This window comes from Danaus plexippus, chromosome 30 (assembly GCF_018135715.1).
Source record: "Danaus plexippus chromosome 30, MEX_DaPlex, whole genome shotgun sequence".
NCBI classification, from domain to species: Eukaryota; Metazoa; Arthropoda; class Insecta; order Lepidoptera; family Nymphalidae; genus Danaus; species Danaus plexippus.
The window spans coordinates 2708204-2735438 of NC_083557.1; the positions used below are offsets into that span (position 1 = coordinate 2708204).

Below are 27235 nucleotides of genomic sequence, written 5' to 3' on the forward strand. Positions count from 1 at the left end.
CAGCTCATATAAACCTTTAAGTAAAATTTCTATTTATACGAGTATATATGTTTTATATTATAGTATTCTTTGCTTAAAAATGTGTCCTACGTAATAGCCCACAGCTATAGAACCTAAACTTCTTATCTGCACGCACACATATAAACTTCACAACACTCCTCACCCCCTCCTCTGCCCTTCTCCCCCCACTCACCCTCTCCGCGATGAGCGCGTCCAGCCAGCTAGTATCAATGTTGTTGTCCTGGAAGGCGGGCGTCTCCAACAATGTGATCAGATATTCGACCGTGGTCCTGAAATCTCCTCGGATGCTGAGCTCCTTGAGAGCTATCACCAGGTTCCTGTTGACATACACACATTATACCAAAATGTATTTTATAATAAAAAAAATACTTCATTATTCTATATTATCTCCATATGTTGTGAAAATTTTCCTTACTTACAAATTTATACTTTCTTTTGTGTAAATAAATAAATTTCTTATATTTTTTACTATATAATAATATTCTAGGCAATATTGTTAGCAGACTCACTCTCTAGCCTGTTCCCTGGTCTCCCCGAAGGAGAAGCAGTGCCCGAACTGTGAATCTGCAAACTCGTGCAAACCCCCGGATGCGGCCACACTGAAATAGCCCCACACGTTCTTTGACGACCGGAAGTTGAGCTCTTGGACCGTACCCGAGGAAGGTTTGAAACCTGGAGAGTAAGTCACATTAGCTTAGTAGGTTAAGTAGATGCCACACTACATATCAGAGGTCACAAGTACAAACCCAGCATAATGGATATTTAATTTTTTATCTATTTTATAGTAACCAAACTTGTAGCTCAACGCTGCTTCACTATTTAAACATAAAAGAGAAAACTAACTAAAAAAATAATCATATTTAATCTTCATCGACCACTCGGTAGTTATTTTCCATACAAATAATCTCAAGGCCCATCTACAAATCTCGTGTTGTATGCAGGAAATGTTTGCATGTGTGTGTGCAAAAACCTACGCATGTGTCGCTTTCGAGAAGCACTGCTTCCTTTTTTCGTTAGTTTAGAAAGTCCGTTAGGAAATATTATTCTATTGTTCTTATTATTTTTGGTCGGTACTAACCTTCATCAGGATTCTCCGAGGTGATCCTGGCAGCGATGACATGTCCCCAGGGCGAGGGTCTCTGTTTGGGCTCGTCGAAGTCTATCTGAGTCATACCCCAGGGCGACTCCCCATACAGGAGACGGATGTCCTTGATGTGGTATAATGGGAGACCCATGGCGATCTAGCAATCATAATTGACATATATATATATATATTATATATATATATATATATATAAATGTGTGTGTGTGTGTGTGTGTGTGTGTGTGTGTGTGTGTGTGTGTATGTGTGTAAATGTATCTGTATATATAGTAATAAACACGTAAGTGATGTTCCTAGGATTAAAAATTAGTAATAACATTTATATTATTTGTGATTGTACTGATGTCTAGTCTAATCAGACCATTCATCTCGTAGCCCGTCATCATCGCTGCAAGTAGCCGAAACGTCCGGAGTGTGTAGTTAAAATAATGAAAACCCGTAGTACATATATTATTGGTTTCATTCAGCTAGCTGGTCTTCTGGGTCTACTGTCGGTCTACTCACCTGTAGTTGGGCGGCTGGTAGGTTGACGTCCGCTACCATCTCCGTACAGGGGTGTTCCACCTGCAGGCGAGGGTTCAGCTCCAGGAAGTAGTAAGCCCCCGTTATCGGCTCATATAGATACTCCACGGTGCCAGCACTCACGTAGCCGACCATCTTAGCGAGACGGACAGCCGCCTGGCATGATAAATATATAAAATATATACTTATAGTAATCGGTACAATTTAATATACCACCTATCACACAGTTATATATTTTCTTTGATGATAGTAAATTTAGAAGATGTGGTTTTCAATGTTCTGCAGGTCATACGGTGTGCACGGAGGACCGAGTATCGAGATGTAAGCATGCTACCAACGGTATATATTATTGGAGTGGAACTTGTAATGCGACTTCAAACAAGGTTGCGTTAGACGTTCAACGGTCGTGGGGAGGGGGGAAAGAAAGAGACGGAGCGAGAGTAAATTAGTCGGTCTATTGTAATTGTAAGCAATGCTTATAAAGTTCGTCTCAAACAAACAATGTGAGTTCACTAGAGATTGTTTTCTACGCCTTCCTATTTTCATTTCCACATTAAGAAGTATCACTTTCTCCGCGCGGGGAGATTCCATGCACTATTTTTAAATTAACTTTTGCGTCTGTGGTTATATTTATTTATTTTATTTCGTTTGGATAGTGCTTGACTGACATTCCATCTGTTGGAATATGGGAATGAAGTCGTTAGTGGTACCTCACTATCTCAGTATCGGCCTATTCACATTACGAAGTCTCACTTCTTGCGGAGGGACTCCACGCACTATGTTTTTTATTTAGACAGCACCCACCACCCACCTTCTCCATTTCAATGAACACTTCCGGCTTGGCGACGGCAGCTGGTGCCTCCTCAATGATCTTCTGATGCCGTCGCTGGATGGAACAGTCTCTCCCGAACAGAGATATAGCGTTACCTGCACACACACACACACACATACTCATTACCACTAAATCATATAAAGAATATAAATTACAAAAATTTGCGAGCTTTCAGGGATGTATCATATAGATCTCTCACATAAAAAAAAACTGAACAGATTTTGATTAAACTTTGAAGTGATGTAACACGCATTACAGTATATTATTTTCCTATATGAAGTCAGTTATCACTAACCCCAGGTGGCGCCCTCTGGTTACTATATCCTTATTTATTTAGGTGTATAAATCTCTCTCCGGACCCAATACCCACCTCCAAGCGAACTCGCGGTCCTAAACTAGTAATTACATTTATAATTTATAAGTTAATCGAGCTATAGCTCACCGTACTGATCAGCCAACAGCTGCACTTCCAGATGTCTAGCTGACCGCGCCAGCTTCATCACGAATATCGGAGAACCTGGCACTTCCGCTTGGACCTGGACAAACGTCAAAGTTGTTCAAATAAAATTCAATTATACGTAGTAATTATGGCAGGCAGCCCTAGTAGGTTCGTTTCAAATTTGGTTAGGTAGAGAGAGGAGCTTGGTGGAGGGGAGGGTTTAACGCACGTTAGTTAGGGGTCCCTTAAACCTACACCTGGGTCGCAAGTCCCAGGCACTGTTGGAGCTCCTCTCCATTTTCATTACTGTGGTATTTGTATATATAACATTGCTATTATTTTTACTACAGAAAAAATCATACGTATGTAAAAAAAAAAATCTGTGTTTGAGAACTGAAATTATTCAAGCAATTTAAAAATATATACATAAACTTGTGCCCGAACAATATAAATGCAACTTTGTGTGCATAACAATAAGGTCGCTATTTGAATACAACTGTAAGTGAGCTGACCTGTCTGAACATGTTGCTGAAGTCATCAGGCACCTCGACCTTCCTGATACCTTTACCTCCTCCACCCTCAGAAGCCTTTATCATGACGGGGAAACCTGCGGGATGATAACAAGTATGATATACATGTTGTTTATAAAGTATCTGCTATATAGGATGCTTTGCTCAAAAAAAATAACCACAACAACTATTCTTGGACAACAACTACAAATATCGGTATCAAAATTTTTGCTTTATTTTTACCAATTACGATCCACCTTTCTGGACATATCACATTTTATATAATGATAATATTACATCATAAAATCAGTTCTCGTGATTGACTGTAACAGACAGACAGACAAATCAATTTTGACTATATGTCACATCATACCGATCTTGTTAGCAGCTTGGAGTCCTTGCTCCGGTGTAGACACACAGCCTCTAGCAAACAGTTCCGATGATATCTTTATCTTCTTTGTATTGTACTCCGCTTTAAGTTCTGTAAATCGCAACATTTGGATAAAAATATGATATTTTTACTAACAAACATTAAACTACAGCAGTCTAGTGTGGTTCACTATAATACAGCCCTTCCCAAAGTGGACGATGACTCTCTCTTGCAGGCCTGAATAAAACGAGACCCCGAAAAAAAGTGGGAGGGTTGTCTTTTTAATTTCATTTAGCTAGGATAGGGTTATAATGGTTTTTCAGTAGCAAAATATGGTATTAAAAAAAAAAATTGTTCTCAAAGTGGGTAGAAGACCAAATAAAGTTTGGGAATCTTTTTTCTAATATAATAATAAATAAATAAAGATATATATATATATACATATATATATATATATGAATATCCATACCGCTTCCGCTCCAAGCTAGCGTGGGTATATCAGCTGTCTGGGCCACTATGGACGAGGCGATCTTGTCTCCGAGAGCCCACATCGCTTTCTCTGGCGGTCCGATGAAAACTACACCAGCTCGATGGAGCAGTTCCGGAAGCTTGGGATTCTCTGAAGCATGACCCCAACCAGCCCATACGGCCTGATAAATAAAAATTATTAATAACCAATATATACTAAAATAATATAAATTTTTGGTGAGTAGCAAGGCTGAATAACGGAGACTGATATAATAAAATTTTCTACCTATATATTATTATTTAAGACACCGACCAAGCATAACCAGTATACAACATAATTTAAACCAAATCTACATATTTTAACCAAGTTTCAGGACCATAGTAGGTGATGTATTATTTCAACATAAATATATACATACATACATACATACATACTTTATTTTTACACCATTCAACATATTCCAATATCTATTTTACATTATCAGAATTAATCCGGTAGTTCTTGCATACAAAAGCATGGACATACAAAAGCATCAACAAATTCTCATATATATTATTGTGGTCTGAATGTACTTTAATCTGATAGAAATAGAGCTCAAAACAGCATATTTATCTTCTGACCTGTACTTGGGTCCGCACAGCGATGTCCACTATGAGTTCGACGTTGGCATAGTTGTTGTTGTTGGAGCCTCCGGGCACGGGGACATAATGATCAGCCATCTTAATGTATTCAGCATTCGCTTTCAGGTCCTCGGGGGTCACCTGGTCGCAGACATGTTATGATTAACAAAATTAACAAAAGACATTTTTATTATATACAAAAGTGATATCGTGAACTATATTATATGATATTACAGCTTAATTTAATATCTTTTGATAAATATATATATGTGTGTGTTTGTGTGTCAGGAAATCGATATATGTATGTGTGCATAGAAAGTTTTTGTGGGAGTATGTCTATGAAGCGGAAAATATTGTTAGAATGTTCCTGTATGTATTTGTATTTAGTCATTTAAGAAACATATGAACAAATTTTATTTTCATATATATATAAATATAAATTAGATGTCTTTAAGTATTTGTTTGTAGATAAAACAGCTCAGGTTTACACTTGATTATCAATAGATGGCGCTTCTAACCTAGTTTTCATGGCAGTAGATAAAACAGCAGGTTATTAATATTTAATAGTGTTTAAATAAAAGTTAATAAATAATTGTTATCTTGTGAGTCAGTGAAAGAGGAATAAACGAGTTAATTAATAAACTCTGAATGTCCTGTCACTGATATTCCGGTAGGATGGTACAGTTATTCTGTGGTATTTGTCGTTAATAGTATGAACTTATGTTAAACAGAAACTTTGACATTTCAGGGCATCACAACCTGGTTATTAATCCAGAGATACCTAGATTTTCTGACGAATTGTCTCATATATATATATATATATATACACATATAAAGTCAGTTACCATTACAACGAAGCGCACAGCCCTCTCATTCTTGAACATCTCATAGGACCACCTTCGTATAGAACGCATACATTTCACAGCTCCAATGCCATTATTCGCTATCAGCACCTGGAATTCAAAACATGATTATTATAAAAAAAAAGAAAATTATTAAAAACCTCTTTTATTAGAACCTCCTTCTAGACTTGCAAATGTCTGCATAAAACTAACAGTAGAAATTATCACCTTTTCCATACAATTATAATAAACACAAATTATTTAGTTCCCACAGGAAACTAATGTTCAAATTGATTAAAAAAATATATATATATTTTCAGACATGTTTAGAAACAAACATCACTTTAATTTGAGTGGCAGTTGTCAAGTAGTACATAGTCCGCTCAATATATATATCAATATATTTAATAAGAAAATCAACATATTCTGATATCTAAACTACATTGCTATAGTTTCATCAAATTCGGTTCAGTAAAAAGCAACATACATCCAAACATCGATGCATGATCAAAGAGACTTGATGTTAATAATAAAACCTTATCATTTAACCAGCTGCGAATGTGATGATGATATACCTTGTTAATGGCCTTGGTCCCTTGGAAACGTCGAACAAATTCTTCAGGGGTGGCAACAGTGAAATCCTTCTCTTGGAAACGCTGACTGTGGATCACAGTACCCTGGGACATCGACGGCCTGGAATTCATACAAACTTTATTTAACTACTAGTTATTACCTGTGGTTTTGTCCGCACTCTGCTATTGAGCCCAATTATATATATATATATCTACAATATGTGTCAGCTGACTTCGTTAATACAACCATTATACCCGCAATCAAGGAGCAACTACAAGAGATTCCGGTATAATATATATCCTGGACACCATTCGGACGACTGCAAGAGTTTCATCAACATCTGTTAAACAGTTCTCGTGTTTACATGTAACAAACATACGTACATCCTCACAGAGATCTGCAATAAGAGTATGGCTCTTATCAGCATCAAGTGTGTTTTGCACTGACATAGTATCTGTTGAGTTTTTCTCATATTAAGATACATAAAAAATGGAGGTATCACTTCCTGCTAGTGTACTGGTATGATCGATTTCTCTGACAAAAAAAAAACAAAATTTTGAATTCTGAAAGTCATGGAATAGTATATATATCTATTTCATTTCTATATCTATAAAAAGAACAAAAAAAAATTGTTCTTTAAAGTTTATCTATATAATCTTCACAAATTAATGGGCTCATGAAAAAAAAATTCAAAAATATCATTAGTAGCGTAAACAATGACGCATTTGACTTCCTTGTGTAGTATCGTATTCACAAATCTCAATTCACACATCCTTAAATAAATATTATATATTTTTTTACATTCATTTACATTTAGATATATCTGTTTATCTCAACTAATATGAGAATCTGTTATCAGAGTAAAATATTACTTTAATTACATACAAGCTTAAATTTTTCTATAACATATATGTGAAAATTTTACATATTATTTGTATTTACAGATATATACATATATTGAACAATTTCCCCATCCTGCGTATATTACACTGACCCATAGTTAATTCACAGGAAAATAACAGTAAGAGGATAAAATTACACGTACAAACATATAAATATATATTATATTTACGTACTTATGTAAATAATTTCATAGTGAATTGATTTCGCATCCTAAGAAATTGTGAAATTTAACCTAATCTTAAATGCAGACATAGTTTCAAATATAAATTAATTATAAGCAAGTTATAAAGAAAATATCTTCATTGATTTAAACACGTAATATACACATAAAATTATGTTTTAAAACGTTACTCATGATATTTTTCTAACCTGTGTTTTCTCTCTGTATACAATCCGTTCATCGTGGGATACATAACTCACGTCTAACACGAATAAATAACTTGTATTCACAAATAATAATTATTAATAATATTATTATAATTGTAAATATAACATAAATCGAACATTTCTTCGCCGGAGATATATTCAGTTTTTGTTTTTAATTCGCCTGACGTTATAACTGCCAATGAACTTAGGCCGGGGATCGTACGATGCTTCCCTCTCACTCGCACCCATATATTACTGCGGGTGCGAAAGAGCAAACAGCATAGTATTACATTTGACAAATAATATAGATTGCATAAGAAAATTGTTTTTCCCATTCACATAGTAATGTGAGAGGTCCTGATATATGTTATCGATGATTACAAAGTCGATGTAACTAATAATATCAATAATTTGTTTTTAAATAAATAATTTTGTTGTAAATTATTGAAGATTTTATGTCAAAAGAATTAGACATTTTTAATTAAATTCATGTTTCGAATTTCATCGAATTACTTGAAATTAATATCTCATGTTTGTTTCCCCGAAGCTGTCAGTTTTTTCATTCGATCAAAACCAATATTTAAAAAAAGAACGGGAAAAACAAGTCTCCGTTATTAATTGTGACGACATGTTTTTTTTTTATATCTATCAATTATAGTCTGTGTTATTATAAAAATTAATTAATTAATTTTATATAAGTATTTAAATGAAACTAATATTTTTCCGATAAAATCCGCGTAGTTTATCCGAAAAATATTAGTTTCATTTAAATGAATAAAACTCGCGAAAATCTTAGATCTCATTATGTATATAAGTAATAAAATGCAACGAGTTACGTTTAAAAACAAATAAATCACCGTTGTAACAATTACGATCTGCTCAAATGAAAATAATATGCATAGAATATCATTGTATTTCAGATAAACATGCTTTTCACAACAAATAAATTATAAACATTAACTATGTATATATATGTTTAACACAAGTTTCTGATCTCACTACATACGGATCGTTTCACGTTTTTCATTCAATAGCTCACGTTAATACCACAACGTGTGTAGAGCTATGAATCACAAGCTATTAGTTTATGGAGTGTGACTCACACTTGTGATAAGCTTACAGATCTGTTTAAACAATATAAACTACAGTCGTATTTACTATTTATGACTAACCGAGATTTTTGTTTAAATAAACATATTTCATCATTCAAATTTTTGTTATAGAGATAAGATATATAACATTTAATTTATTAGATAAGATATCATCATCAGCCCATCGGTGCCCACAGCTGGGCAAAAGCCTCTCCTCATATGGAGAAGGTTAGAGCATTAATCACAACGTTTGCTCAAGGCAGATTGGCGATCTCAAATATAATTTGAAATTTTAAGTCCAGGTTTCCTCATGATGTTTTCCTTCACCGTCTGTCATCTAAATACTCTTAGAAAGTACATATGACTCGGAAAAAATCACATTGGTACTTGCCAGGTTTCGAACCTGCGCCCTCATTGAAAGGACCTTTAAGCTTCAGGCCACCAGGAGGTATGAATTAATAGATATACATATAATATTTTCAGATGTAGTACGAATTTTTTTTTATGATTTGTAAACTACATACTCCCGAACGGCTACTTCGCAGACGGGCATACGTGTTAAAAAAAACTTAGTGTATCCGAAATTGTTAGTTTTTTTTTAAATAATCCCGTTTGGACTGATCACTTACTGCAAGGTGCTGGCCGTGGGAGGTCCCAATAGCCTTTTATCCACCTCCAGCGCTTCATTTTTCACATTCCCCTCAGGTTCCGAGTTGATCGTCACCTGGAACTTCTGCACGACGTGCGCTGGCATCACGTCTGTTGCCTCATCAGCCCACTCCCCTTCATCAACCGAGGTGTCCCCAAGCACGAACCGCTTCGAGCTTCTCCTCTTCAACATGGCGACGTACTCACACAGATGCCTTCCGATTGTCACAAAGTACCCCAAACCCCGGTTCATATAATCACGTTTATTACAAATTTAATCTTATCATATTTAAACTTGTTATTTCCCACTCAAATCACGTGTATTCACTTATCTTCTTTTTATTATATTTATAATTTAACTTGAAATTTTCTACTAAGCAGGATATACATATGAGATAAGAATAGAGGAGTCAGTCAGTATGTATATATTATATATTTTATTTGAAAACAAAGATATGATAAGATAAGATAACATAAAAATATAAGTCAATAGAGATCGCGTTTGAGAGATAACATCGATAATGAAATTACTTCAATACGAATAGTAAGATTTGTGAGTAAAAAAAAACATGAATGTGCAAGTTTTTGGTTTTAAAGGCATATTCTTGTACGTCTTATAAGATTGGAGATCTTGACGATTAACGTAATAGTTAACCGTTTTTAAATACTTAGTTTCGTTAAAATTTAACTCGTCGGTTAAAACATTTGTATTAAGATTATCTTTATTACAAGTTAACGTTAAACTAACGTACCTAAGTTTAACATTAATCGTGATATTATTACGAGAGATAAAGTGACTGCGATCAGTCTGACGTTGCGAACCCCTAGTAATTACAGATGGTTAAATCGTTTACCACGTTGATAATTTCATGATCACTATAACTAACTCGTAAAGGTTAAAATCTAACTATTACATTTAATCAAACAATTAAACGACCTTTAAAACTGCTGGTCACTTACATACACATTTATAAAACATATGTCCATTCAAATTATTTAACCAACTCCCAAGTTAGGTAACGATTGTATGCTTAGTATAAGTTCGCTTGACTACATACTAAACGTTTCCCGTCTCTCATTCAAGCACGTTTAAACAAAAATCTACGATCGGAATAACTTAAACGCCAACTGTCCGTTTATGGTATAAGGTAGTAACGTGTGGTAAGCGTAACGTTTAATTACGTAACTATAGTTGCATAGCCGTTAAGCAAATACTTTGAGGTTTGAGTGTTACTCGACCTTGTAGTACAGAGTTCCTCATTGATTAAATAGAATAAAAAAAACGCTTCAAGGAAATTCTAGTTTGAAACGTAATACATGAAATAATTTTTATAACTATAGTATAAAGTATATCGTGTATAGATATATATATATATACTTTATATAACAGTGTATATATCTATTATTCCTTTGTTATAATTATGTATTAAATTATTATAAGTAGTGGGTATTTCAAGATTTATCCACAAGGATAAAGGAAACGCAAAACACATATCTATAAATACAATATATATGTATGTATGTATGTTGCAGCTAAAACTAGGTCTCAGATAGAACATGTATTTCCTAGTTCGAAGAGGCATGAAGTAAAAAAATAATTCTAACTAGTAAAAACGAGCTCTAACCGACAACGGGGTTTAACTGTAACATAAATTTATAAATAATGTGATCTTTCTGAGATGAAATCAGACGTTTGCAAAGAATTATGATATATTATTGACAGAAACAAACATATAATATAAGGTTATGTGTAATGTAATAAATTTATATAGTTATATATGTGTCTCTCTCTCACTCTTTCTCTCTCTCTCTCTTCAGCCATGTGAGGTCTACTGCTGGATATAGGCCTTCCTCATTATATATATATATAATCATGTAATTTCCAACATATAATGGCCCGTGAATTAAAATATGTTACACGCACAGCTGTTACATTGCAAATGGAGGGTACACACAAGGTAAGTCGCTGATTAATTTGATGAGATATATAACTGGGATAAACTAGAATAGAGAGGAGAGAAGAGAATCCAGAACGTCAGAGAAGATAGTTAAGAACAGAACTCGGAAGTAACTCATGAATTATTTCTTCCAGTTAACGGTTAAAAGGTACATAGAAGATGCATGTAACTATAGTCTTTAGCTGTATTTTATTTATAAACATAAATATTATATTATATAGATTTATATGGGCAGACACGCACACATAGAGACGAAACCTCTCATCATTCCATGGATTCACCGTGCGGGTGCCGGGTCCATCGTTGGAGGGAGAGGAACTTCAGTGCCTGGGACTGGAGGAGCATCAATAGTGCTTGGGACTTGAGGAGCGTCAACAGTGCCTGGGACCACGTTAAACGTTCACCTTCACCGTGCAAGCTCCTCTATATATTAGCAAAAAAATTACGACATAAAAGGTACTCGCAGCTTAGTATGCAGACGAAATTGCTTTGGACGAGATTTCAGGGAAATACTCTTAATTTATCTTAAGAAGAGGGAAGAGCAATTCTTACAGATAGTGGCAAGGACTTCCAGAGGTGGGCTTAGAAGGAAAAGAATAATAACTCTCACAAGGTAAGGATCGTTCATGAGTTACCCAAGCAACAAATGATTTCTCAAGCAAAGAAGTAATGAGACGAAAGATAATTAATTTGTTTTTTTTTTTAATATGCATGTCCACCCCCAAAAATAACAAGGTCATTGACCTCAGAACTCATGTCATTTTAAGTGAGTAAATTTTCTATGAATTAACGTTTTATTTAATAAGCCGCCCACGGAATTCGCTTTCGTCATGCCAGATTTAATTTATATAAAAAACTTACTATTATTAACTTTAATCATGAAATCGTTATATTAAGAATATGATTTAAGTAATAAATCTTCGTTGCCCGCTGTTATATGTTCGTTTAAATAATTTTTCCGTTTTAAAACTGGCAATAATCTTTTATTTTCTGCATTACAATTTGTAATAAAAAAAAATTGTCTGAAATGTTGCCAGTACAAAAAAAGATGCATAATTAATTAATGTTATAAAGATGTGTTTACGTATCTTTTTTTTAATGCAAAAGTAAAAAAAGGTTTATAAATATGCCTTGACGTCTGACGTCATTATTAATTACTTCCGTTACGCACAATAAAATACAAATATCACTTTCCAAATATTCTTTGTAATTTTTCTAACGAGAAAGTTATTATCATTTATCACATAAAAATTAAAAAAAAAATCATTAATTTAATCAAATACTTGTCTTATAAATTTTGTATAATATATATGAAAATAATTTAGACAACAATTTTTTTGGTATTCATAAATAACTTTAGTACCTACGGAAAACTTGAAAGAGGTGATCAAAAAATATAATCTAGAATAAGAACTAGACAGAAGATAGCTAAGAGCACAGATTAAAAAAAAATCTAATAAATAATTTTAAATAGCGGCGGAGCCTAGCTTTGGTCTAGTAACTATATCTCGATCATGGACTGGCTCGACCGGGGAAGTATCACCCTCTCACAGATGATCATCGTGAAGATGTCTTTGATGGCTGCGTTCCGTCTGACGAGTGAGAGAGACGGTTGCCCTTTCTCTTTCCCACCCTTTCCTCTCTCTCCCACAATCAAGGTCAGCAGTGCATCCGCAACATCCCTCATGTTGCAGATGTACATGGAACGGTGACTACCTTCATCAAGTGGGCCTACTCGTTTGATATAAAAAAGGCCAATACAAAAGAGCTTTATGAATCGAAGATTGTTCCTACAATTGAATTTGTTACGCCTCATAATATAACGATACATGTGTCATTCTATTGACAACGAAATATAGCTTCCTCATAAAGAACACTCAATATTGAATAGTGATGTAGTACCTATTCCTTAATCCCTATGACATTGGACTCAATATTATTTATTGCGGCGTATTTCACGTATTTCCCTAACATTTATATGTGTTTTCCCCGTTTTGAGGATATTTTTTTTATTAATAATAATGCTTAAGGACAAAATTGTCACATAATTGTATTATAACGATTTTATGACACTAAATGACATTTAAATTTCGTACTAGTGATGTCCAACCTATGCATCGATACAATTGTATAATTATTATTGTTAATCGATGTATAAGCGACGGACAGTAAAGTAACATGTTAATACGCCAACAATTACGTAATCGTAAAATAAACATCCTTGTCGTTTTTAGTTACTTATTGATTCATGACACTCGTGGAAAAAAAAAATTCTTTTGTTCTGGTTTATATTGTAAATATATTAAATATATGAAGTCGATAATTGGATTTCTGTATATATATATGTATATATATGTATTCTTACATACGGAACTTGTCCTAAACGACATCTGAGAGATTTTTAAACAATTTCAATTCTCAAACCAACATAAAACAACAGCTATCACGAGATCGCATAACCGAACTCAACACCGTCAGTATTACAGTATCATATCCATGCATCCTATCCTGCATTTATACTGTCGTGTATGAATATTTACGAGAGAAAAACTGTTTAATTGTCCGTCTAGTTCAGCACTGTTAAGTTGTGGTGACATCAGAGGAGAGTTGCTAAGATCAGTTTCAAGAGAAACATTGAGGATGGGATACAAGCAATTGATTATATTTGATACAATATTAGTTAAAAATCATCTTAAAACTGACCAAATATATTTTTAATTAAAAACAAAGGACTTTATAAACTATTTTACAGTTTCAACAGTAATTGAATTGTCTTGTTACGTAGTCCAAAATGAACGTAAATTTTAACATAGTCATCAACAACAAGCTACCTCAATTACGTGTTCCGTAAAAAATACTCATTTCTCGATATTCTCTCACAACACAGCCTCCAAAACCAAGACTGTCGTGATGTATCCGATTGACCTACATCATGATGTTAATTTGCGTCTTAAATAACGTGTGATAACTGATAAGCAATCAATCGATTAGCGTGACCAATATCGATATTATAAGACATTAAAGTTACGTCACTTCCCGTGCATCGTTGTAGTGGCATAACCAATCTTCATATAATAAAAATATAAAAGCAAAAATTTTATAACAAATCTAAGTTATTTTAACAATTTATTAAAAATAGATTATTTATTTCAAATAAATTTTAAATAGTAATGAAATAGATTGAGTTTTAACGAATTTAAAATAATATTACGATGGCGTTGTCTTAAATCGTTTATGGTTAAACTGAGGTCGTTCGGTTAGTCCGTAATAAACTCGGACGAAACAGTTACAAGGACTGATTAACTTTGCATTGATTGATTATAGTCATTAATTTACTTTCTGAACTTTTAAAAACTAGTTAAAATCGTCACTAAATACGTATAGTTTAAATTTGTCATTCGATAATAAAAATAACGTTAATACTATAATGTGAGGCGTTATGAATTTAAAAACTGTCAATTCTCCGTATGCAGTTACGGTTGGAACTTGAAGTAAGCATCCAGAAGGTTCACTATCAATCTGCGTCGTGAATATTACGATATAATATATATATATATATATATATATATATATATATATATATATATATATATTATATATTAATTTTATTTTCATTACATTTTAGATTAAAATCATATAAAAAAAAAGATAAAAATACATCCTCATTAACTATATTATTGTATTCAATCACTTATTCATAACTGAATTAAAAATTTTATTTTTATAATAATATGAATATTTTAATAAAATTATAAAATAAATATTATTTTACCACCATCACGGTTTTTGTGTTAATAAGAAACGGTCAAATTAAAAACGATAAAAAAAAACTACACTCAAAAATCTCAGGCGTCCAAAAAAAAAATGTTCTAGAAGCTTTGGATATTATGATATTCTAACAAGTCCCGGAAAATATTTAAATCAGAATTATCGTTACCTTAATTAAATCTCTCTGTATTAATTTTTTTTTAACATTATTTTGTTAATAACGTAAAAATCATATATTCACTTTTGCTTACATAAAAACATGAAACGAAAATATTATTTGCACAATAAGATAGCCTTTATCTATCAAAATACATCTATACAATAACTAATCGTGATATCGATATAAAAGTTTGATATGCATTAAGCATATCAAATATCGATAATAAACTTATACATCACTAAATACGTCAACATAACTAGAAAAAAAAAATAAAAACATATATTATAAAAAAAAACAACAAACAGCACAATTATTAGACAACACAATTTTTACAGCACAATCAGTTTTGTTATGACTATTTTATATTAATTTAACAACCAGGGACGACACCGTCCCTCGCGACAGTCGGTGTGTTACTGAGTACTGACATCTGTTTTCACTTTTCCCGCCATTACGTGTACATGAATATTTAACGTTCAAAAACGCAATTAGCATGTTGTGTTTGTTGGCTATGATGTTTTATTTTTGTTATATTTATTAATATATTAATAAGTTTATGTAATTAAATAAACGAGTTACATTATAATAATAATAATATATTACAACACAGTTACAGAATTTCTGACTATTTTTACGTAAACCATCAGTTCGTTAACATATAATTTTTGTTTTAATATGTTACGAGTTACGTTTTTAAATATATTCCAGTAATGTATAATTTATGTCGAGGTTAATTTAAATTCTATACTCATAAACTAACGTGAGTAGTATTTAGATCGTTATACGAAGCCTTTATCATATATATATATTGTAGATGGTAGAGCCTAGCTGTAGTCATGTAAGTACAGATCGAACATAGGCTGGCTCGACCGGGGATGTACCACCCTCTCACAAAAAATCGGCGTAAAGTAGCCTTTAATGGCTGCGTCCCGTCCGATGAGTGAGAGTCGGTTGCCCTTTCGTTCCCTTATTCCCACCCTTCCCTATTGCTAAATAATCCAAGGTTGGCAACGCATCTGCAACAGACATGTTGCGAATGTCCATGGGCGACGCCTGCTACTGCCCACCAAGTAGGCCGTCTGCTCGTTTGCCACCTTTAACATAATAAATAAAAAATGACATACCGCAACTTGCTCCGTTTCTCAGCCAAAGCGAGCTGCTGTGCCACGGTCAGCTTGGGCTTCAAGTTGGGTGGTGGTGCGTTGGGGAAGGAGTCCCTACCCTCGTGAGAGGGTCCCTCATCTTGAACTTCTTCGTCACCAACGATGAAACGAGCATCGCCCGGGGGACAAGCCTGTATTAACGTCTCAGTTAGTATATTATGATAACTTTATGTGAAATTAGCTAACATATATATATATATATATATATATATAATTTAAGTATCTGTTTGTAATATTGTAATAACCGTTTGTGACTACATGCATATAAATATACATACATATATAAGGGGCACATACATCACAATAACATTTTTTACAATTTTTGTCTGTATGTCTGTTTGGCCCAGCTAATCTCTGACATGGCTGGCTTTGACGGGACCTTTATTGACTGGCTGATGTAATAAGGAGTAACTTAGTCTATTTTTATCTAGATCCCGAATCCTGACCTCGAAGTTATGCGTTATCAGGTGGAGTGGGCGGCGGGGAGTATGCGGCACTTTTCTTTTCATTGTTTTTTTTTACGCAGACGGAGTCATGGATAACAGTTTATATATAAATGGTTAAATACATTTAGAAAAATTATAAGTACATTCATTTTTACTTTCTATGACAAAGTTTCACACGTTGTTATAAATTTTAATATTATTATATATAAGAACCAGTTTTTTTTGACTTGTCTGTTAGCCCTATAGGATTTTACAGCGTCACCGGGAGGGCTGGGTGGCCCGATGGGACCAACCTGTTTAATTCGGGCGCGAAGGGCCCGACGGAGGAATGCGTCCGTTCCAAGAGTGCCTCTAAAAATCCAGACCTCGGCTAAGGACGTCGTTAAAGGGGAGGATGGCATCGGATGATGTAGAACCAGTTGTTGCAAAGTTCAATGAATAACGAGGTGAGATCATAATCTGACGCCGTCTTAAATTTATCAACAACAACATAGCTTTGCACAATTGCTAAGAATATTTTCACAGGGTAAATAAATCACGATGTATGCTTGTACGTTGTATCAATTTTTATTTACAATAATATATCTACAGTCCTAAGGTTAGCTGATGCAAAATGTATCTTAGCTTAACCTCTATAAATACATATGCAGGCAAAGACAAATATATAAATAAGGAATTGAGAGAATGAGTAAAACGTGTGTCTAAATATTATATAGATAAAAAAATCAGTAATGACATACAAAATACCCAATCGATGATTATTAAACACTTATTGATATGTTTACTTATTAACTGTACAGTAAAGTTTTTTTTTACGATATTTTTACTTACACCGTCAGCTGTTATATCTTCAGAGTCAATATTTTCAAAGTTGTCGCTTTCGCTGGATGAATGCCGTTGTTCCTCTTGCTCCATATCTGTTGAATAAAAAAATATAGATCCTTAATGTATATGTGAAAATATTTTTCAATAAACAAAATTACTATGATGATTTACTAGTTTCACATGTATTTAGGATTATTAACTTTGCCATAAGTTTGTATCGTGAATCTAAATACTAACTCGAAACTAACTTTGATTAAATGAAAGACTTTAAACTCTCTTCATATAGTTTGATCTTTGGTGCTGGTAAAAATATGACCAAGGTCTTATTTAAAAATATGTATATATGATAATAATTAAATAAACGCCTTTATTCCATTCAACAAACTCCTTCGTGTTTCCTCCACACGGTACTCAAGATTATAATTCGTCCAACAAATTAAAGTGACATTGGCAGAATGTTGCACGATTCCATCAAATGAAGCCATAGCATTAAAAAAAAATGACTTCGGTACTTGTTAAAAACTCGTCCAGTTGAATGACTCACTTTAATAATTCATATGGAAATATTACTATTGCACTTTACTTGTTATACCTAGCTTGATAATTAAAATTGTTACTATAATAAAATGTATATAAAATGTTTTTACCAGGGATTCACACTCGCGTACGAGTCGCGAGACGAGGCACGCGCCGAAGCACAATTACCGTTCTTATTACGAGTGCATTGAGACTGGAATCGTTTGTAATTTACACTCTCGAGCGACTATTTATACTGTCACCTTGTGCTTCGGCTCGTGCCTCGTCTCGCGATCGTACACGAGTGTGTCCCGGGTTAAGAATAGAAAATTTTCAATAGTAAAGTAATAGCAATATCATTTAGAATTTAGATAAAAGACAATGCAATAAAAGCGCCTGCGCAGTTAGTATAGCAATTGTTCTGTTAAACAATTTTAGTAGTTCAAATAAAAAATATATTAATTTTTTACATAAAATTGTTTCATTTTTATATTTATTCATATTCAAAGAGAGTTATTTAGATAAATATGACTATACATAAATATTATTATAACTCTTGTGCGTATAAAAAACTTAAACATTATTTATTTATCGACTTACATATAACCTACTTAGATTATAGTTTTAATTTTTGGTAACATTCGTCTCATTTTAATACCAATAAAATAAGTTAAACGCCAAAAAGGTCATATAATTTCGTTAGAGAATAAATTGAGAAGCAATTTGTATAAATAATGAACATGCAATAACAGTTTTTCAAACTATATATATATATACAGAAGTGCAGATGTATATAGTACAGAGATTTGTACGCAATAGACATTATAATGGGAAAATTCCAAAGCGATGGAATTCTCATCCGGGCACCAATAAACGAATTGTTGGAAACTCATTCCATCTTTATCGATATTGGATTCCATTGAGATATTAATGGGCTATAAAATAATAATTATTTTAACGTCTCCGATTATAATTTTTATTGGTAAAAATGTGTACCTTTCAAAGATTTAAACTATCGTTATGTTAAACCACACTGAAATCGGTTCAGCATCTCAAAGGTAGACGATAAACGGATAGACGAAGTTTATATAATCTATATTTGATATGTAAATACTGAACACTTAAGCTTTTACTTAAATTAGATCAAAATTTTATAATTTAATAACTCGTTTATGAATATAACATTTACCGATATATTGCCTACGTTATTTCATAATTCCATTAAAAGCCTTTAAGCGGTTTTGTGTCAAAAACGAAAAAAAATTAAATATATTTTTAAAACTGCTAAATTTGGTAGTTACTAAATTAAGTCAGATATTATTTTGTTACAAACAGACAAATAAAAATGTATATATATGTTGTAGGTATTTGCTTTAAATGATATCCGAACTATCATAGTTAGCGTCGTCGCTACATACTAAGCGTTTCACGTTTCTCATTCAATACTACGTAAATATCATAATGTGAAGATTTACGAAATAGAAACTAATTATCCAACCATCCAAACATCCGACCACCCAATCATCCAACCGTCCAACCATCCAGCCACACTGTCATCTCAAACATCGATAGGACCATTGATCTGACCTCCCCTCTTCATTGTCCGCTGTCCTTCATCCATTCATGCCTGATCTTCCATGTTACATTTATTGAATTGTATTTAAATTAATGCTGACTTCTCTACTTGGTCTTAGATCCACTTACTATAAGTTCACAGAGTTAAAGTAAATACTATCGTTTCGTAAGTTATCATCTATTTGACGTTATAATGATTGAAATTATAAAAAACATCATGAAAATCGGATCAGTAGTTTTAAAATATACGAGTATACTATCGTTGAAGATATTTTTTTTTGAAAATGTCAACTTTCAAACGGTATATAGGAAAATTACAGCTGTTATCGAATTAAACACAATGTATTAACCGATTCTGATTAAATCAAAATAATTAAATAGTTCACTTATCAGGAACTTGACTGCTAAATAAATACTAAAACCTAGTCTAACCAAAATGTAATAATATTTTAATCTCCAAGAAGATCTGTTACACCGAGGGCAATGCATCTAATTAAAATTTATCATCTGTTATCGGGTGTTAAGTTCAAATGTCAAAGTGACAGCTGAAGGTGAAATAGGACAGGGATGGGATGTTGAATAGAGGACAAAGGAATACGTCCATACAGCTACAGTTTTACGATTAATGACATGCATTTCATGATTTATAAAAAAAAAATCGTTTCTATATAATCGCAATGCTCAGACATTATTGTTTAAATTAATAATATCATTAGTTAATGATTATGTGATGTAGTATGGCGAAATTTCTGTGATTTATTTTCAGTTTTTTTACTATACTTAATTACAGTACATCAAATTTATAGTTCACAGTGGACTAAACTATTTAAATTATTTTCATTAATTCTTAGTTGTTTGTTACACAGCAATAAATTTTAATTCCGGAAGGCGACGTGTGAGTATATGAGGGTGTTTGATATATATTTCTATGACATAATATATAAATATATATATTTTTAATTAGTGATGTGTCTTATATGTCAAAATGTACCGATTTGTCGGTGGTAAAAAAAAAATACTACAGTTAAATATTTCAAAGAATAATATTCATAATAAAATTTTCATACTACTTATATACATTTTTTTCGTTTTTGGCGTACTATCCAATTAATTGTAATTCAATCTTAATTCACTGATATATATTTTTTATATTTTTCGTGTAATAGTAATACCTTTTATCGATTTATTCAGATTCCTCTGCTTTATACTAAGGGACAAGTTTAAAAATTATACTTCATGGAAATATATATATATAAATATTATTATTTTGTAGTAAGCCTCAACAATTTTTTTTTATCTATTTCTGTATCATCATTAGCTAAGATTCGTAAATGAAAATATTCCAGCTGATTATATTTAGTAGACCTCAATTCTTACCAAAAGTAGACATCGTTACTACATACGTAGAGTTTTTAGTAACAGTTTTTCATACATAATCTTCGAACATTAACGTAGGTAACGAACGAAAAACGGGAAACGCATGGCAAGTAGTGTTATCATGCTGACTTGGTGTAAGTAATATAGTATGTATAATTCTCGTATCATATCAAAGACATCGCGTGTATAACGGCTATAAAAAAAACAGAATTGAAAATGTCGTCATTCAAAGTATTATTTCATTTATTCCATATAAGAATCTGAACATTAGAAAAAACAAAGGAAAAATGTTTAAAATGTGTGCACAAATATATATATACCCGCGTGATAATATGTCAATGTTTAAAAGATTTCAAGATATATCTTATCATCAACACATCGTATAAATATTTCGAAGGAACATAACGCATTTGTTTATAATTTTTAAGGATTTTTTTTTTTGGATTAGATTATAGAAATTTAAAAAAAAACATACGCTTTAAAATATACATACACTGTTATTTATGCTCTACTACGGTTTAAAATTATTACTGAAGGTTTAACGTGAAAATAAGTGCTTCATTTTTCTGTTTTTTAATTAGAGATTATCGTTAATAATACTTAAAATAGGTATTTATAAGACATAACTTATTACACAGACTTATACTGAACGAAAAACTTGACCTACATTCTCAATTAGATAAATATTTTTTTTATCCAAACAGGTGTTACCGGTTCGCAAAAATCTACACAAAAATTAACATATCGTGTTAAGTTATAGGCTTATTACGTTTTTTCCCTTACATTCGAGTAATAAAATATATATATATTGCTATAAATTTTAAATATATTTAATTATTTATATATTCTTAACAAAATTTAACTAATAAATACTTCGTTACACTTTGATTATACAGTAATGTATGCGTTATTGAATGCTAATCGCATAAGCATTGTCGTCAAAAAGTTCAAATGTCACCTATTGGTACCCTTGTGTGATATAGTTTATAGGTTCCAGTTATACTTTTTAAATTCAAAATCATTCTTATATATTATGATTATTTAATAAACCATTTTAATTTTATTTTAATTAAATAATAACATAACTTACTGTTTATATTTTTCTCCTTATCCTTGTTAACGAATAACTTAAATATATAATAAATAAAAACCGCACTAACAAAGAACGCAATCGTTAACATCAATCAACAAAACCGTAGCACATCATAGCACTGACGAAAAAAAAGTAAAATCCGAATTTGGAACGTCTTCCCGCCAAACGTTTAACTGGCGAATGTCAAAGCGATACGCAGAACACAAATTACCACGATAAAATCAAACGTCAAAGCACGGCCTATAACCCGAGTAAATTTAATACGATATAATAATTATAATCACTATTACGAATGACCATCATTTGTATTTATGATCATTATTTTTTACATAACACGAGACACTACACGCTCCATTCACGCAGCAAAATGTGACAACTCCGCCAAAAACTTCAACACATCCAGCGGACCCTGAGTGAATCCAGAAACTGACGTCTAATGTTAGAAAAAATTTATGTGTATTTTTAAAGCGCTTTACGCTGAACTGTCTGCTGTTATCGTACGATCGGAATAAACGAGGAACTTAATTTATTAATAACCTTGCTCCATTAGGAAACTAGTTTAGTTTCACAGAATTGTCTGGATTTTTGCGAATAAGAAGCACATGGCGTACGAAACTTATTCCTTTTGTCTAAAGTTTATAGATTATTAAATGAAATTATGTTTTATAGTCCCTTTATATATTTAAATATAAAGTGTAATTAATTTATTGATATAAGAAAAAAGATTTATATAATTAAGATAACTGTATTCTGGCAATTAAAATATTATTCACATTTTCATTATCATTCAATAGCTAAATACAAAAAAACCTGGATTGCGTGTAATCGTATTTTTGTTTTTTCTATGTAGATTATATTAACTTGGAATTAAAAATTAAATATGTATTATATGTAACAAATTCCAAGGGAATAACTTAAATTTAATGCAGGCATGTTTTTTTATGCACTTTTAAAATAAATTTTGTTACCATATGTCCATTGAAAGTTGAAGTCTATCTGAACATTGGCTGTATATTATAGAAACATCAATTTGACAGATAACAGTCAAGTATCTATTGTAGATTCTTTTATAGGACAGTTTCGTAAACTCTAAATAGGCCCTGATCCAATTCTCCTCTGCTAATAATTCCTTCTTCCTTTATCGTCTACCAGTCTACGTATGTAATGTTAGGAGTATTTATTTATCAACAAATTACCGTATAAATAAAAAAAAAAATATACAATCTGTTGGTTTAGATTATAATTATTTAATATAGCAATAACATATACGGATATGTACATAAAAGTATACACCAATGATATATAATAAAAGATATTTTTTTTGCCATAAACAAACATGCCATTGTATTAGTGACAATGTACGTAAGAATTAGAATGGGACTTTTATGACTACAGCTGTGTGAGGTGAATTAGATCTTTATATAGGTCGTAATAGAATCAAATTTCCATTGATGTCTGTTATCAAGATTAAATAACATTTCATCTTAACGTTATCATTCCTCGTTTCTTGACATAGGGTATTGTGTTTTTTTTAATGTAAAAGATTGAAAAATCTACGGCACAAATATATTACGTACTAAAATAGTATTCATGGCCTTTTATTGTGACTAGTAGATTTATTTAGCGGGTATTTTTGATTTCACTGAATAGTTTCCCCAGCTGTTTTAAATATCACAGAGTGTTTACCCAGAGATTTATGAGACGAAACACAATTTTAACGCTAATCACCTGTGTCTTTTTGTTTTGGACCAGCAACTTGCGGTTTTGATGGCAGTTCTCTGTCAGGTCCTTGGTAGTAGTTATAAAGGTTATGTCAATTAATCTCGTAGGTATCTCCTGCATACATACTACACTCGATATTGTTTTAATAAGACAACCAGTGTGTTTTCATCGGAGATAATAAGGATCAAGGACTGTCAGATTACTTTTTATTTGTTGGTTTAACTTTCGTATATCCTGACGAAATTTTTGGAAGACCGATTTCACGAAATAAAAACAGCGTATTGATTGCGAACCTGAATAAGTTTAATATATTAATATATTTATTATTTTCTTTAGTACGTTAAGAAAATTTGTCCAAAAAATCATGTCCTTGGGTTATTAAACAAACATACTCTTATGTTTCCGCTGTGACGATGTCGATGTCTGACAGAGGTAACAAAATACTAATATAATCAGGAAAAGGATAAAAATTGGTTGAGTGGGAAGGCAATTTGCTTTTTTTGTACCCAAAAAAAGAACTTTTGTTTTTTATAACATTACCATTTGAAAGAATATAATATTCTCTATTTAGACGCTAGTTTTTATGCACATATTTATGTATTTAGGATTCCAGTTCAGGTCAAGGTGAATAACCCGCGATGGTCATCTCATTTGCAATGATTTTGCAAAACAATATAAGTTTAACCTTATCATCATCTTGTCGCTTGTGGAACCGGCGGCCATTTCTATTGAAATAATACGGAAAAAGAAATACGGTAAATTATAATTTGTCACACTTAATAACAGCTTCTTTATGTCAAACTATCCAAAAACCAAGCCCACAAAAATCAAGATAGAGTACAGATAAAACATAATGAATCGTGTTATATAGATTCTCAAGATGGCGTCTGGTGATTAGTTTTATTCTAGATGGGTGAGAGCTCCAGAAGTACCAGTAGTCGCTATCATTGAATCTCTTTAAACCATCCCTTTCATTTTTTAAATCAAATATAGCAAACGAGCAGACGACCTACCTGATGGAAGGTAGTCACTGTCGCTCATGGACATCCCCAAGATAAGAATTGTTGTGGATGCGTTGACGACCTTGAATGTGGAAGAGGAAGAGGCAAGGGTGGGAAAAGGGAAAGGGCAACCGTCTCTCTCACTCATCAGACGAAAAGCAGTCATTGAAGACTACTTCACCCCGATCTTCTGCGAGAGGGTGGTACTTCCCCGCTCGAGCCACCCCATGTTCGCACTGTAGTTACCTGACTACAGCTAGCCTCTACCACCTAGAAAACCTTTCTTCCCGAGTTCTTGGCAGACCTTCTTGGTGACAGGACCATGAGGATGTAGAAAAGAGAAAAAAATACAGTGGTAACTAACTTCTTCAATAACATGAATCATAAGTTCGATTGTTGCCGTGAAAAGAGCCAAAAAAAAAGATATTTACTTGTACATTTTTATAAATACATATAACACCTCTTTGCAAATGCACTTTCATTTAAATATCATGAAACTCTATCTTATTACAAAAAACGCTTTCCATGTTGATTATTTAAGATGTTTATAATTTATACCATTCCATAGTCATAATTAGTTAAATCTTCTCTTGATGTTACATATATAAATAGATTATCATAAGTAAATAAGACGAGCTCTTTTTGAATAACACATTTATATACATATATATTTATATATCATAGTAAAGTAATTTTCCAACCAATTAAAGCGAATATTTGCAAAAAGATAAAGCAAACACGAAAGGTCATGGGTCGAGTATTATACATTAATCATAGATATATAACATTTATATCTGTGCATTGCCAGTTAATTGAAACTCATCGTTAGATATATATTAAATAATATTTTTTTATGTATTTAATAACTTCGTCGCTACCGGCTTTTGGTTGGATGGTCTGAAACTGATTTAAAATATACATATTACTAGAATGAAAAAAAAAACTGTCATTGTAATTTTTTGACATTTATAATGATATGATCATTATTATTCAGCCATCTATTTGCAACCTTGACCATCTGTCTTGCCCGCTAGCGTTACACTAGGTTTAATCACGCTCCACCAAGACAGCTAAGGCAGTATATTCTTCACTTTACTATAACTTGTCCTCTCTCTAGTATTGTAACTCTCCAATGGCTACAACTGTCAACAATATCTGTCAGCTGTTTCGGTCAAAATATTATGTTTTTTACTGAGCCACAATCATTCAATCAATCCTTCTCATTTATAGAGCAGAAGAAGTGAGGTCGTCTCGTGCTGTATCATGTAAAATAAACGTGATTTAATCCAATACAAATATGTTTATTTACTTGTGAGTTATAGATAATGTTGGTTAGTAACAGTAGGACTTCTACTTTAATACGTAAAATTGTTTATAAAGCCAATTTAATTGTCTTTCGGATTTAAAAAGTCAGTTAAGTTTATTTCCTATCTGGTACACTCAGAAAACATTGTATAGTTCAAAATATTATTAAGTTTGAGCGGAACTTAACACTTGATAGCATTTTTGTTCCCGATTTTTCAATTTTAAAAAGAGATGTGTGTAAGGACATGCCATTGCATAAGCTATGTAAGAGGAATTATGCATGATAGAAATTGAGGACATTTTATAAGATTCTAAAATATTTTTTATTTAAGAAGCAGCTTTATGACAAGATTATACATATATAACGTTAATTACCACGCGAAAACATGATAACTAAATCCTCTAACAATGAAACATTCTTTTAATAACGTCTTTTATTACCTCGTTATTTTTGTATTGTTACATATTACAGACATTGAGTAATAAAAATACATTAAGTTGGCTTTAAATTGTATAAATAAGAAAAAGTTATCAGTTTTAAACAAGAATGATATTAGTTTTTAAAAGATTTTTTGTAATCCCTCTATGCTTGCTTCTTAAAATACATCAGGAACGTATCAAATTAATCATAATGACTAAAATCGATGTTATGCAAATTATTGCTCTTAATTTTTATAATATTACTCATAATTGTTACTTTGTGGAAGGTTCTGGAATTATTCGATATTGTTTATTTACATTTATTTTTTTACAATGATAGCGAAAATCGATTACATGCGATTCCGTGAAGTTGAATGTCAAAAAATTGTTATGTAATACCAATAAATTATATTAATTTGTACTTCTCTTATTTTGCATCTTTCTCTACTGAAATTATTTTTAAGTAGTATACCATTAAACATATTTTAATTAATAATGAAAAAGTATTAAAATATTTAAACTAAATGGGAAAGTGTTGCCATTGTCAAATAATGAAAGCGGACATGGAAACACCATTTGACAAACTTGCTTCGCTAGAA

The 27235-nt window shown here is 32.1% G+C and overlaps 1 protein-coding gene across 3 annotated transcripts in view; it reads right to left on the reverse strand.

Annotated features, from left to right (window-relative positions):
• Positions 1 to 22547, reverse strand: part of LOC116776595 (acetyl-CoA carboxylase) — a 52901-nt gene extending 30354 nt beyond the window's left edge. The window contains exons 1-15 of one of the 3 annotated variants that reach the window (XM_061525511.1): positions 22186 to 22547; positions 17634 to 17719; positions 16318 to 16487; positions 6302 to 6419; positions 5730 to 5837; positions 4885 to 5025; positions 4265 to 4445; positions 3799 to 3906; positions 3429 to 3523; positions 2920 to 3013; positions 2457 to 2572; positions 1628 to 1801; positions 1100 to 1262; positions 531 to 693; positions 194 to 338 (exon numbers count right to left, since the gene is read on the reverse strand). In XM_061525511.1, the coding sequence (XP_061381495.1) occupies positions 194 to 338; positions 531 to 693; positions 1100 to 1262; positions 1628 to 1801; positions 2457 to 2572; positions 2920 to 3013; positions 3429 to 3523; positions 3799 to 3906; positions 4265 to 4445; positions 4885 to 5025; positions 5730 to 5837; positions 6302 to 6419; positions 16318 to 16487; positions 17634 to 17719; positions 22186 to 22276 (1953 nt within the window). In that variant the 5' untranslated portion in view covers positions 22277 to 22547. Of the gene's footprint in view, positions 1 to 193; positions 339 to 530; positions 694 to 1099; positions 1263 to 1627; positions 1802 to 2456; positions 2573 to 2919; positions 3014 to 3428; positions 3524 to 3798; positions 3907 to 4264; positions 4446 to 4884; positions 5026 to 5729; positions 5838 to 6301; positions 6420 to 7571; positions 7730 to 9288; positions 9680 to 16317; positions 16488 to 17633; positions 17720 to 22185 lie in introns of those variants that run through there. The other 2 variants (XM_061525512.1, XM_061525513.1) reach the window with 2 other exon arrangements.
• Between the last annotated feature and the right edge of the window lie 4688 nt (positions 22548 to 27235).